The sequence below is a fragment of the Sarcophilus harrisii genome, chromosome 2, assembly GCF_902635505.1.
Source record: "Sarcophilus harrisii chromosome 2, mSarHar1.11, whole genome shotgun sequence".
Lineage (NCBI taxonomy): Eukaryota > Metazoa > Chordata > Mammalia > Dasyuromorphia > Dasyuridae > Sarcophilus > Sarcophilus harrisii.
Window position 1 is genome coordinate 334,976,463 of NC_045427.1, and position 14,636 is coordinate 334,991,098.

General features: G+C 35.4%; 1 protein-coding gene across 1 annotated transcript in view; it reads left to right on the forward strand.

Annotated features, from left to right (window-relative positions):
* Positions 1–14,636, forward strand: part of MDGA2 (MAM domain containing glycosylphosphatidylinositol anchor 2) — a 639,286-nt gene that overhangs the window by 120,155 nt on the left and 504,495 nt on the right. Inside the window, 1 exon segment of the mRNA XM_031952914.1 lies at positions 9,358–9,497. Coding sequence (XP_031808774.1) covers positions 9,358–9,497 — 140 coding nt within the window.

Here is a 14,636-nt window from a genome sequence, read left to right on the forward strand (position 1 = left end):
CACAGCATACATTAATTTGTAAATTGGTATAAAAGATGTATATCTTGTCAGGTTTTATCCCAGATAATTGTACTGTCGCTTAATGGCCTTTAATAAAATTCTAGCCACAAGCACTGAATAAGGAATAAGGCTTTGTTTTGGTTGTGCTGGGAGGTTCACCCACTCTTATCACACTGTCTCCTTGATGAATGACTGCTGTGGGAGCCTCTTTTGTAGCAAAAAACTGATATTTCCAAGACTTTTTCAACCACATTGGATAAAGCCAGTTCAACTTCTCTCAAAACCTCTTGAGCTTCTTTTGTAAGCTGGTGTGATGAGTTTAAAGCACTTTCTCTCCTTAAAATGTCATACAATGGTTGCAATTGATAGGTAATCAAGTCTAACACTGGACGTATCCATTGGATATCTCCTATCAATTTCTGGAAGTCATTTAAGGTATTTAGCTTCTCTGTTCTTAATGAAAATTTTTGTACTGTAAGTACTTTAGGGTATGCTTCATAGGTTAAATATTGAAAAGGAGTATGTCTTTGAATTTTTTCGGGAGCTATGTGCAATTTTTAGTTCCTTAGTGAGTGTTTCTATGGTCTTTTGTAGACATGCTTCTAACATTTGTTCCTCAGGTGCACATTCCAATATATCATCCATATAATGTAATAACATTACTTTTGGAAATGCTTTTCTTACTGGAGCAAGAGCAGCAGCAATAAACATTTGACACATAGTAGGGCTATTTTTCATTCCCTGTGGCAAAACTGTCCATTCATGTCTTTTATAAGGCTAAACTAAGTTAATACTGGGAACTGAAAAAGCAAACCTTTTCATATCCTCCTTATCTAGAAGTATAGAATAGAAACAATCCCTTAATGTCTATAACCCAAAGAGGCCATTCTGTAGGCAATTGAGTAGAAGATGGGAGTCCAGGTTGAAGAGTTCCCATGGTTTCTATCTGTTCATTTACTTTTCTTAAATTAATCAACATCCTCCATTTTCCAGATTTCTTTCTTACAACAAACACTGGGGAATTCCAAGGACTTAAAGAAGGTTGTAAATGTTCTTGGTCAAGTTGCTCCTGTGCTATATCTAATAAGGCCTGAATTTTATCACTAGCTAAGGGCCATTGTTCCATCTATACTGATGTATTAGTTTTCCAGTGAATAGGAATAGGTGAGAGTATTGGCAGACCTTCAACAGCAACCCTGCCTAAAAAAACTGAAGTACTAAATTTGTAATCCTGTTGTAAGATATCTTTTCCCCACAGGTTGAAGGGAAGTTTTTCAACTATTAAAGGAGTAAAAACTTCTGTTTCGCCTTCAAGTGTCTGTCTCAAAGGGATAGCACTAACTTCAGCTGCTATTGATCCTCCTACACCAGCCATATAGGTAGTGACTGGGCTAGTTGACAGCTCTAATGACTGTATGATATGCACCTGTGTCTACCCATCCTTCCAATGGTAGGCCATTTATATAGATCGTGAGCATAGGATGATCGGCTGTAATTGCTGCAGTCCAGAATATTCTTGTATTCTGTTGCTTGGAGTCAGGATATGGGAAGCTATCACCAGATTGCCTATTAGGAGTCTGTATGAGTAAACCTGATGCTACTACTTCTCCTGGTTGATATCACACATTGTCTACTGTATTAGTGACTGGGATATTATCTACACATTCCCCAGTTTCCCACATTAGTGTATGGATGAACACTGTTTTTTATGTACTCTCAGGAGGTGAAATGGTCAAGCCTATTGTCTCTGGAGGAAAGGTATAGGCTGGACAGGGACAGATTTCACCTCTCCAGCGGGTATCTCAGTAGTCCCAGCTGCAAACAACTCTATTCTCCCCAATTGTAATCCCTTTCTCCCATCAGGTTGCTTCCTGGCTGATTGATTATGTAATCCCTTTCTCCCATCAGATTGCTTCTTGGCTGATTGTCATGTCTGAGTACTGAACTTCTAGGCACTCTCTGGGTACACCATCAGCTGCCATCATGCCCCAAGTATTTTTTGTTTGGGGCCCTGGGGCTGGGCCTCTCATCCCATTTCTCTGAATCAGTCTACAATATTCTGATGCCCAATGGAAGCCTCTGTTGCATTTTGGACATGGGGTTTTGAGTTTTGTTCTCCCACCCTGTTTTCTCACTTTGTCTCTATGCTAAGCTTTCAGATGCCCACATCTGAGAACACATTGAAGGCATTAAGTGTCTCTGGAGTCTCTTGCCAAAAGGGACCCTGTCTTCTTTTGTTTGGATCTTGGGAAGTCTGCATTATAGCCTGGGTATAAAAAGTATTTGTGCCCACTGTGGCACAGCATCTTATGAGCTCCTCTGAAGTTACATCCTTGTGTAGGCCTAATATAATTCTTTTACAAACCTCATTAGCATTTTCTTTAGCAAGTTGCCTTATCATAATTTCTGTTGCTGCATTTTCACCAATAGTTCATATGACAGTTGTTCTGCAGACTTCCCACAAAATCAGCAAAGGGTTTATTTGGCCCTTGTGCTATTTTTGTGAAGGCCTCTTCTCTCTCCTGTTTACCTTTACCTGGGATAACACCCTATGCTTTGATAGCAGCAGAAGCAATTTGCTCATATGCTGCTATCGGGTAATTAATCTGTGCTGAAATGTCTGCATAAGAACCTACACCTGTTAGTTAGTCACAGGTGATTGGAGTATTAACTCCAATTTGCCTATTTCATTGGGCTTGTATCCTACAGAGTTCACTATATTCAGAAAGCTACAACAAGTTTTTTCCAGGTTCTAAGCATGTCCTTGCTATAGATTTCCAGTCACTAGGGGTTAAAATTTTATAAACCCAATTCTGTAATAACATCTTAACATAAGATGATGTAACTCCATAAAGAGTGTAAGCCTTTTTCAGGTCTTTGATGACCTGATTAAAAGGAGTGTTATCTTCTCTTTTCTTGACCTGAAGAATTAAGCTGTTTAATCACAGGATATATTTCTATTCTCAAATCAAAACACTTGCCCTTCCTCTTTGGCTTTAAGTAGTGCCTTTTGCAATCGAGTCATAGGAGGGGGTAATTGCTGGGGGGAAGGTGCCAGTGATATCACTGCTCCTCCCATTCCTCCTCCTCTCTCCACCCACACAGGTGAAGTTGATGGGGGAGGGTTAAAAAACTTCAGGTGTTGGTGGAATTGAAGCTGGACTGTGAGAGTTAGAATCACTAGGCCCTTCAAGTTCACTTAATTCCCCATCCCTTCTAGTGATATTTCCATTATCCTCTCCCTTTTCTTCCTCTTTTTCCTCACACTTCTTCATCTGGCTGTTCTTAAAACTTTTCTTTTTTCTAGAACTTGCAGGATTCTTTAAGGCCATTTGTATTAAGTTGTACATATAGAATGTTTCCTCAAAAATTGAATCAAAACCTTTATCGTTATAATAATCACATAGTTTCCAATACTTGATCTCCTACTAGTTTCCAATTATCTGCCACTATTTCTTCTTCCTTGAAGAACCAAGGGGACGTGCATTCTAATGTATCCACGAGTCCATCAATCTGCTCCCAAGTTACAAGTAAATCTTGCCTCTTTATTACTTTCAGTATGCTTCCTGTAGAGTTCCCTCAGGGTGGGGTTGGGATTAATATCTGCTCCATTTCAGCTAAAAAATGAAAGTTACTAGTTTAGCTCTTAACAAAATAAGTTCCCTGTTTGTCTGTTAAAATACTCACCCTATTTCCTGGTCACCGGGACTTCAGTGAAAATAGGGTCCTTGGTCCATGTTAGATGCCAATTGTGAAGTACTGGCTAGCTCTCTGGAGGGCTTCAGAGTCAGCCAGAGTCAGGATAAATAAAAGTCCTTGGTTTCTGGGGGGAGAAGTGAGAGAGATAGCCAAGCAGAATCCTGGATTCTCCAGTCCAGAGACATCAGCCTCTCTCCTCCTCATCCTGCTGCAAAGAGATTCTCTGGCCCCTCTCTCACCCTGCCCTCAAATCCTTGTCTGTGATTATCTTAACACCAAACATTCAGTAAGCACTAAACAATGAGAGGAGCCATTTATCCAAACATATGCTAATAGAGTCATTGTCTCACATTGAATAGATAATTAGCCTTAAGTGCTTGGTTGTCTGATTCAAGTATACCTTTTTCAGAGTTTCAGCCCTCTACTAGGAGGATATTGATTCTGTCTTTAATCAGCCCTGTCCTTGAGAGATTGGACAAGGAAATTAGGGGCGGAGGAGGCAGAGTGAGGAGGAATAGGAGGAAGGGGGAGGGAAAACTTGGGTCTCCTCAATTTTAATAATTTGCTCTTGGCATGATTTTGAAACAGAGAATTTCCTCTTGTTCTTTCAATGATTTTTAGAAACCACTTCAGCAAAAAATTATCTAATGCTAAATTTGCTAAACATACATTGCCTTTTCATGTTATACAGACCTATAAGAAGGAATTGCATGTTACTGCTCATGTGCAAGTATCATCTATTCAAATGAGGGGAAAAAAATCACAAGTGAAACTGAAATAGTTTTTCATTCATTTCATTATAAATAATTGATAGTCAATTCACATCTACTTTTTACAATATTGTGAAATTCAAATGAAATAATATTGATAAATATTAACATAATGTACATTCATAGATGAGTAATAAATTCTTGTTCCCTTTCCCTTCAGTTTATATCTGAACTAATCTGTTATTCAGACTTTTACCCTTTCTACTGACCCTTAGACTTAGACTGATCCATTGTAAGATTTTATAGTGGAGGACAGCTGCATAAAAATCAGAAATAAATTTATAATAATACAAGCCCTTCTCCAATTGATAAATGGTCAAAGGATATGAACAGATCATTTTCACATGAAGAAATTAAAAAATTGAAACCATTTCTAGTCATATAAAATGTTCTAAATCAATATTGGTTAGAGAAATGCAAATTAAGACACCTCTCAGATTGGCTTAGATGACAGGAAAAGATAATGATAAATGTTGGAGGGGACATGGAAAAACTGGGATAATAAGACATTGTTGGTAGAGTGGTGAACTTATCCAAGCATTCTGGAGAGCAATTTGGAACTGTGCTCAAAGGACTATCAAACTGCATATCCTTTGATCCAGCAGAGTATCTATTGGGTCTGTATCCCAAAGAGATCGTAAAAAAGGGAAAAGAACCCAAGTGTTTAAAAATGTAGCAGCCATTTTTATAGTGGCAAAGAATTGGAAACAGAGTAGATTCCTGTCAATTGGGAAATGGCTAAACAAATTATGATATATAATGTTATGGAATATTATTGTTCTATAAAAAACAATTGGCAGGTTGATTTCAGAAAGAACTGGAGAGACTTACATGAATTGATGGTAAGTGAAGTGAGTAGAACCAATAGAACATTGTTCATAGCAACAGCAAGATTATGTGATGATCAGCTCTGATGGAGGTGGCTCTTTTCAACAATGAATTCATTCAGGTCAGTCCTAATAGACTTACGATGGAGAGAGCCATCTGCATCCAGAAAGAGGATTGAGGGGACTAAAGGTGGATCATTTTGTTGTTGTTGTTGTTGTTGTTGTTTGCTTGTTTTTTTTTTTCTTTCTATTTTTTTAATCTGATTTTTCTTGTGAAGCATGATAAATGTGGAAGTATGTATAGAATTGCACATCGTTAATCTATATTGGATTACTTGCTGTCTAGGAGAGAAGGTAAAGAGAGAACAAATGGAATACAAGATTTTGCAAGAAGAAATGTTGAAAGATTATTTAAAAATCAGAAGTATAAAGTTGAGCACAGTCAAAAAATTGTGAAATATGCAAGTTGCCAGGATTTTTGTGAAAAGGAAAACTATATATATCACTTTGTAAAAGAAAGATTTGGAAAACTTTTTTGTATTTATACTACATAAGTCAGTAATGATAAATCAAAGAGACCAAAAATAATAGGCTCTCTGTAAAATAAATTAAAACAATCAATTCCTTATGAAAATACATTTATGAAATTACAAGCTTCCTGAAAATGCTTTGGTGTTTGATTTATTTTTCCTATGAGTAATTCTTAGTTGTGAAAGCTTCCCCAGTTCCTCTTAATTTTAATGTTTTCTTTCTGTTGATTATTTATGATTAATTATATACACACACACACACACACACACACACACACACAGAGAGACACACACACACACACACACACACACACTTTTTAATATTTATTTGCATGTTGTCTCCCCAGTTAGATTGTAGGTTCCTTAGAGGCAGGGACAATCATTTCATCTTTTTTTTTTTTTTTTTTTTTTTTTTTTTTTGGTATCCCTAACACTTGGCACAATATCTGGTTTATAGTAGGTGCTTAATAAATGCTTATTGATGGATTGATTAAGAAGATAATGACATCACAATATTTATTTTGTTTGCTTTCCTATTCAGTTTTTTAAGTAGATTAATTTTTAAAAAATCAATCTTGTTAGACTACTAGAATTTTATGAAAGGCTCAAAATAATCGATGTGTTACCTATGGAGAGAGAATATTATTATTTTAAAAATTTTCTTCTATAAAAGGCACTGATGATTAGTTCAGCTCTCAAAAACAAATCTACCAACAGATTCATAACATCTCATCATTGTGATGTTCTCATCATTTCAATGAACAAGCCAGACCTCCTCTCTGCCCTGTACAGATCCCCATCACAGCATGCTGAACTAATGATTATTCAACTTTTGCTTGAAGGCCTCTAAAATCATAAACCTTTTTTTGACAGCTAGTTCTTACATTTCAATAGTTTGAAGACTGCACTCTTGCATAGGTATTATAACTTTTGGTACAAGCTGTGGCATGTTGAATTGGAGCAGCTTTAAACTTTGGTAGAGTTTAACCATCTTTTCTGCTTCAAATATTTAACTACAAATTGCATTTTTCAATTAATAAGAATTTATCTTTCTCACACTTTTCTCTATGGGGGAAAAGTTTGTGGGGAGCACTTTGTTAAAAATATGTATAGTCAAAACTTATTCTTATATTAACTTCTTATATTAACTTCCATGACCAAAAATTTCTGTCTTAGTCTTCATATTTTGTCAATCATCTCTTTATGAGGAGGTGTATTCAGCTTCTGGGATCATGGTTTATCACTATGTTTATCAGTATTTCTAAGTCTTTCAAAACTTCATTTTTTTTATTATTATGATTATCATACAAATGTTTTAAGTTCTACTCACTTTATTTAGTATCAGTTTATATAAGTTTTCCTTGTCTCTGAAACCATTTCTTTTATCCTTTCTCACAGCAAATAGTTTTTCATTATATCCACATACCATAATTTCTTCAGGCAATGTCCAGTTAATGTGCATCCTCTCAGTTTTCAGTACTTTGAATCCACAAAAAAGAGTTGTTATAAATACTTTTGTACATATAGGTTCCTTTCCTTTTCCTTTGAGTTATAAGGTCTAGTAGTGAGATCTCTAGAGTGGCTAGATGGCACAGTGGATAGAATGCCAGGTCTGAAATCAAGAAGTTTCATTTTTTAGAGTTTAAATCTAGCCTCAGACACTTATTCACTGTGTGTTCCTGGGAAAGACAATTTTTTTTTTAATTCTAGCTTTTTATTGACAAAACATATGCATGGGGTGATTTTTCAACACTGACCCTTGCAAAAACTTCTGTTCCAACTTTTCCCTTTCTTTCCTCCACCTCCTCCCCTAGATGGCAGGCAGTCCCATACATGTTAAACATGTTAAGTATATGTTAAATACAATATATGCATACATATTTTACATTATATTGTTGGCTACCTTAGTGGGTGAGGGAGTAGTGGGAAGGAAATCAAAATTAAAAAGAAAAGATTGTTTAAAAAAGAAATAATAACTTGTATATACTTTACATCCTATGTTTTGAATTTGATCAATAAAGTGCTAGTCATGGAGTTGGGAAGCTCTAGATTAAAAATGCTATCTTGGACACTTGCTAACTGTTATCTCTTCTATAAAATGGGTGTAATCACTTCCTCAGAACAAATAATTGTCAAAATGAGTTTGTTAGCAAACAGGAAGAACACATCTTAAAAGGACAAGGATTATTGATGTAGAAATGGAAATTTAGTCCAACCACCTCATTTCCCATTGAAGACAATTAAAGCCAAGTGAAGTTTTGACAATCACACAGTGAATAGCATTAGCCAGTTTTCAAGGCCAAGATATTAGACTACAAATTCTATGTGCTTTCTCCCAGAGGATATTGTCAACCAATACACTAATGAATCTCATTATTATTCATTAAGAAAAATAAGTCCTGGTTACTTTTTATTTTCCCAGAAGGTAGAATAGGTACTATTTTTTTAAAACCTAAATTCATATATTCAGTTTATGGATTTGATGAATTTTTCTTAAATTAATGGTTTTAAATATTTGAGAAATAAACAATATTGTTTGAACTGACAAAATGGTACAGATATAAAAATTCGTGGTATAAATCTACTTCTGAGTGCATGTAATTTAGGTAAACTAATAAACTGAGGGCTAAATTGATAGTGAATCATTTTATAAAGATGTATTTGTTGCTGAGTTACAACTTTTTATTAATCCATTTGAGACTTTCTTGGAAAGGATATTAGAATGTTTTGGCTTTCCTTCTCCAGCTCATTTTACAGATGAGGAAACTGAAGCAAACAGAATGAAATGATTTGCTCAAAATAAGACAGCTAGTAGGTACCTGTGACCAGATATAAACTTAGGACCCTAGGACTGGCTATCACAGGATTGGAATCACTTTGGTTTTCCATCATCATCAATTTTGTGTATATATGTGTATATATATATATATATATATATATATATATATATATACATGTACATTCTGTACTTATGTATATATGTACAATGTAAAGTATGGGCTAGCACCCTGGAGGGCCTCAGGGTCAGCCAGAGTCAAGATAAATCAAAGTCCTTGGTCTTTAGGGGGAGAGATGAAGGAGGCAGGCAAGCTGCCACCAGCTTGCCAAAGATATATCTTGGATTTTGGAGTCTGAAGTCTCCAACCTCTCTTCTCCTCATCCTGCCAAGTGACTGACTTCCCTCTCTCTGCCTTCCAATCCTTGCCTATGATTATCTCACCACCAAATATTCAGCAAGCACCAATGGTGAGGAGAGCCATCATCCAAATATATGCTAATAGAGCCATTACCTTACATAGAATAGGTAGCCTTAAGTGCTCTCTTGTTTGATTTAGAATTTCAGCCCTCTACAATGCAAATTTGGATACATGAAAGAAATAGAGAAATATACTATTTTCTGCCCAATAGAAGCCTTAGTTAATTTTTAAAATCTGATGAGATTTGTTCTTATCTATGATGCCTTCAATGCTTTTTGAAAGTACTTGACTTACCTTTTCTTTTCTTTTGTCTTTCTTCCTGCTGGCTTAACAGCTCCTCCCACTGTGCGTATTGTGCACTCAGGCTTGGCATGTAATATTGAGGAGGAACGTTATTCAGAGAGAGTCTACACTATCCGAGAGGGAGAAACTTTGGAACTGACTTGCCTGGTGACAGGCCATCCACGGCCACAGGTGAGTCCTGAATAGTGACAGAGGAAATTCATTAAGGAATTTCCTTAGAATTTTTGGACACTCATTTTAATAGATTCAGTCAAGTTTTATCTACATGTGTGTGTATGTGTGTATGTGTTTGTGTACCTGATAGTACTGGAGATAGAGATAAAAATGAAACAATGGAATAGAATAGAATAGTACCTTATCTCAAGGAACTTACATTTTATTTAAGAAACTTATAGGAATTCATAATCACAAAAATATTGCTTAGGATGCATTTTAAGGCATGAATTTTGGTGTTTATTCTTTCTACTATGATACTTCTACCATAGTCTATCTTTTTTTTTTTTTTTTTCATAATTATAACTTTTTATTGACAGAACCCATGCCTGGATAATTTTTTACAACATTATCCCTTGCACTCACTTCTGTTCCGACTTTTCCCCTCCCTCCCTCCACCCCCTCCCCCAGATGGCAAGCAGTTCTATACAAGTTAAATATGTCACAGTGTATCCTAGATACAATATATGTGTGCAGAACTGAACAGTTCACTTGTTGCACAGGAAGAATTGGATTCAGAGGTAAAAATAACCTGGGAAGAAAGACAAAAATGCAAGCAGTTTACATTCATTTCCCAGTGTTCTTTCTTGTCCATCCTTGATCAGTTGAAACTGAGTTAGATCTCTTTGTCAAAGAAATCCTTTGCTAAAGGTGTGGATTGTTTCTAATAACTTTTTAGTAGAATCTCTGGGGTTCTCTAAGTATACCATAATATCATCAGCAAAGAGTGATAATTTGGTTTCCTCATTGTCTATTCTTATTCCTTTAATCTCTTTGTCAACTCTTATTGCCAAAGCTAGCATTTCTAATACAAAATTAAATAGTAATGGTGATAGTGGGCAACCTTGTTTCACTCCTGATCTTATTGGGAATGGTTGCAGTTTGTCCCCATTACATATGATGCTTTCAGTGAAGCATTCTTGCTGTCTACCTGGCAACCTTCAGTTTTGTTGCATACCAGTCCTCCTTCTCCTTTTATCGTATCTCAATGGATCGTATCTCTTGATATCTTTTGCTTCTGATCTTTAGAGTACTTCATTGCTTAAACATTTCACTCTACTAACTCCCATCTTATGTTTTTCCATTATCCTCTCTTTGATGCTATTTTAAATTATTTAGTGTTAATTGTTTTTATTTCCTACTGACATACAGCAAAAGAAGGTTGCTATTTTTAAATATGCATATTTACTTTCATGAAGAGGTCGGAGTCTTAAAGGAGCTTTACAAAGAGAAATCCAAAGGTCATCCAAATAATTCTCTTTTTCAACTCTGAGCTCAACTTGGAGTTCATCAGTGCTTTCTGTTCAGATGGGTCTTATGAATGAACAGGCTCTAGAGGTCTTGCATTTTATGCATATTGAAATCTGTCTAATAGATATTCTTTAACCATGTGGTGTAATGTTTTTCTCTAAAATATAATCTTCTCTGGGAACAGGTTACTTGGGGGGCTTCTGGGAGCAGCCTTTCTTTCAGTTCTGTGTAATAATCACCTCAAATACAGCAAGGAGTTAAAGTCCAAATCCTTTATTTTCTCTTTCAAGTATTGTCTCCTTCCTTGGGCCTGGTTAGCTTTCTTACAGGCCTATCTCTCTCCTTGGCTCCGAAAGCTCTTGCTACTAGTTCTTTGCCTCTGCCAACTTCAGCCTTTATCTCCCTCCGAATGTCTCCAGCCAGCATAAAGGTGGAAGAAGGAATGACTTATGAATGTCCTGGACTGAATCCTGGTTGAGGCTCCTAGCTTATATATGCTCTCTTAAAGGTGTGAATCTTGTAGAACTCTAATAAGTACTAAGTACATTAGTGAACTAGAGAACTATTAAGTACCATGCTAAAATTAGATAACTGACTTAGCACCTTGTAAGAATCCTAACAATGTGGTCTTTCCTGGGTAGAGGAGCAAGTCAGACTTTTTTTGTATGATTATAAATTCCTTCTAGAATCTCCTGCAATTCTGTGGTATTCTATGATATCAGTATAATCTTATCCCCAAACCGGAGTAATCACTAGGTTAATACAATATCCAGGAAACAGAATTGATAAAGCTCCTGGAAGGTAGGGAAAACTTGGGTAGAATTGTTGACCAATTTGGTCACCATTTTAAAGTTTTATCCTACTTCAACATAATCTAATATTGTGGGTTCCAACTTTTTACTTTCATAAACCCCTTTTGACAATAACAAAAATTTTTTTGTGAATCCCCAGAATAATTTAATGTACTATTTGCAATATTTTAAAAGATTTATTCATTGTGTTTATAATAGTTAAAATGGTAATTTTGTCCCCAAAAGCTCCAAATTAAAATTTTTAATATACAAATATAATGTAAAATATAAGCAGTTTTATTCTATGTATAATTATGAAAACTTATGATTAAGTTTTTGAATTATAACATATTCATATAAAATTATATGATAATACCATATTCATGTGTTCTGTGGGATATTCTATAAGAAAACTAACATTATTATTAGTATCCAAAATATATTTATCTTTTACTTTCTAAATATTCCTGAATAATATAAAGAACATTTTAATGAAATAAGTTACACTTTTAAAAATATTTAACATAACAATAATACATAAATGTAATTTCATGTTGAACTTTGTTATCTAAAATCTTATGTTCCAAATTTTTCTCCCTCCTTTTCTTTTCACATAAACAGCAAGCAATTCATTATAGGTTAAACGTGCATTTCTTCTAAACATATTTCCATATTTGTCATGCTATGCAAGAAAAATCAGATCAAAAGGGAAAAAAGAAAACACAAAAAAAAGAAAAAAATAAGCAAGCAAACAACAACCAAAAAATGAAAATATTATGCTTTAATCCCTATTCAGTATTCATAGTTCTCTTTCTGGATGTAGATGGCTCTCTCCATCACAAGTGTATTGGAATTGCCTTGAATCACCCCATTATTGAAAACTCACCATATAATCTGATGGTTGCTGTATCACATTCTTTTAAAAGCTCAATTCATTAAAATTCATTAAAAGCTTCCAATTAAAAGAAAAGATCTTCTAACAGCATTTTGGACACAATGATTTCCCATTTATCACAATATTTTTAAAAAATGTTGTTTTATGTTTTAGATGAATTATTTCACTTTGGCTTAAGAATGTGTTAAAAGTTTTATAATGAAGAGGAAAATGGAAAATGTAATTCTTGAACCTCACTGTCATCTGAACAATGAAGAGGAAAGAATGAGAAAAAGAAAGAGAGAAGAGGGGGCAAGAGAAACAAAACAGATAGGGCAAGGGGGAGGAAAAAGAAGAGGGGGAGAAAGAGATGAAGATAGGGAAAGAGAGGAAAAGAGAGTAAGAAAGAGTGAGAGGGGAAGGAAGGAGAGGGAGAGGAGGAGGGGAGGAAGAGGGGAATGTGGTGTTCTTTTTCCAAAACACAGCCAGGTGATAAAAGTTCAGATCTTTTATTGTGTCCTTCAATATAGCTCGGTTAGCTCAGGGCTATCTCTCTGCTTGGTTCCAAGAGCTCCCTTCGAATGTCTCCAAATCCAAAGGTTTGTACTTCTGCCTCCAGCCAACACCAAGGTAGAAGATGCAATGAAATCTCTCTTGCCTCGGAGATAGGGCTTGTAGGTTTCCTCTCAGAGTGCTCCTCTCCGACTCCTGGGAATGTTCCCAAGTAACTCTCTCCAGCTCTAAGAGCTTCCTGTCTATATATGATCTCCCAAAGGTTAACTCCTCCTTCTGGAGAGAGAGGGATTCTGGGTTATTTCCCAGCGTGCCCTCTGGCCCTAAGGGAGGTGTGAATTCGGATATCTCATACTAATCCCTGAAATCTCCCAAACGTGTGAACTCCATTGAGTACTTAGATACTTATGAGCTCTCTAAAGGTGTGAACACAAGTATCGTTTCTATCAGTTGTACCTAGTATCTTGTTTCAAGTTCTGGCCCAAAATATCTCCTTCTAAGATCAAATCAATCATATTGAACCATGCCAAATTAGATAATTATTGTCTCTATCAACTCCAATGGCTTAACAGTTTGTAAAGATTCCAACAGGGAAGGAAGAAAAGAGGGAGAAGGAGAAGGAGAGAGAGCCAGAGGGAGAGGAAAAGGGAGAGGGGAAAGATGAGGGGGAAGAAGAGAGAGAGGGAGGGAGAGCAAGAGGAGAGAGGATTATTGAAATTTGTGTTACCCATCAAGGAGGCAAGACAGGAAGGGACAAAGAGAAAGGGAATGGGGAGAGATAGGGAAGGTAGATTATAGGAAGCAGTGGTCAGAAGTTACACAGACATTTAAGAATATAAAAAGATAAAATAAGATTTAAAAAAGTATAAGTAAAAAAATAAGATTGAGGGAAATAAACATAATTGAGAATATGAATGAAAGTAATTCATCCACAAAATGGAAATGAATAGCAAAGTAGATGAGAAACCAAAATTCTGCAATATGTTTTTTACAAGAAACATACTTGAAATAGAAGGACATGTCCAGAGTTAAAATCTGGGGCAGAAGAAGAATCTATTATACTTTATCTGAATCCAAAATCTCAACAGTAGCAATCATGATCTCAGACAAAGCAAAAGCCAAAAGAGACCTGCTAAAAAGGTACCATTGCTGACTAATTAATATTAAAATAAATGAATTAATACACAACCCCATATATGCCAAATAGCATAGCATGGAAATTTTTTGAAGTGAAGGTTTATTTATTGGAAGAAATAGAGAATAAATATTTTATTAGAGGGAATCTCAATTTAGTCTTTCAGATACAGAAAAATAAAACCATGAAATTAGAGACGTTAGATTCAATAAACTACAAGAGAAAATAGAAAAGGAAAATGAAGGAGTATATCTTTTTCGCACATCTATTTGGCAGCTTTATAAAAATTAACCATGTATTTGACCATACAAACCTCACAAACAAATAATACGAAGAAACACTAAATGTACCCCGTTTGGAGCAGGAATCAATAAAAAAAGACCTTGAAACCATATATCAAAAATTATTTTGAAGCTAAATAATTCAATCCTAAAGAATGAATAAGTTGAAGAAGAATTTATAGAAACAGTCATTTCCTTAAGATATTAAGAAGAAGGAGGTAGCACATTAAAAATTTTGGGATGCAGCCAAAG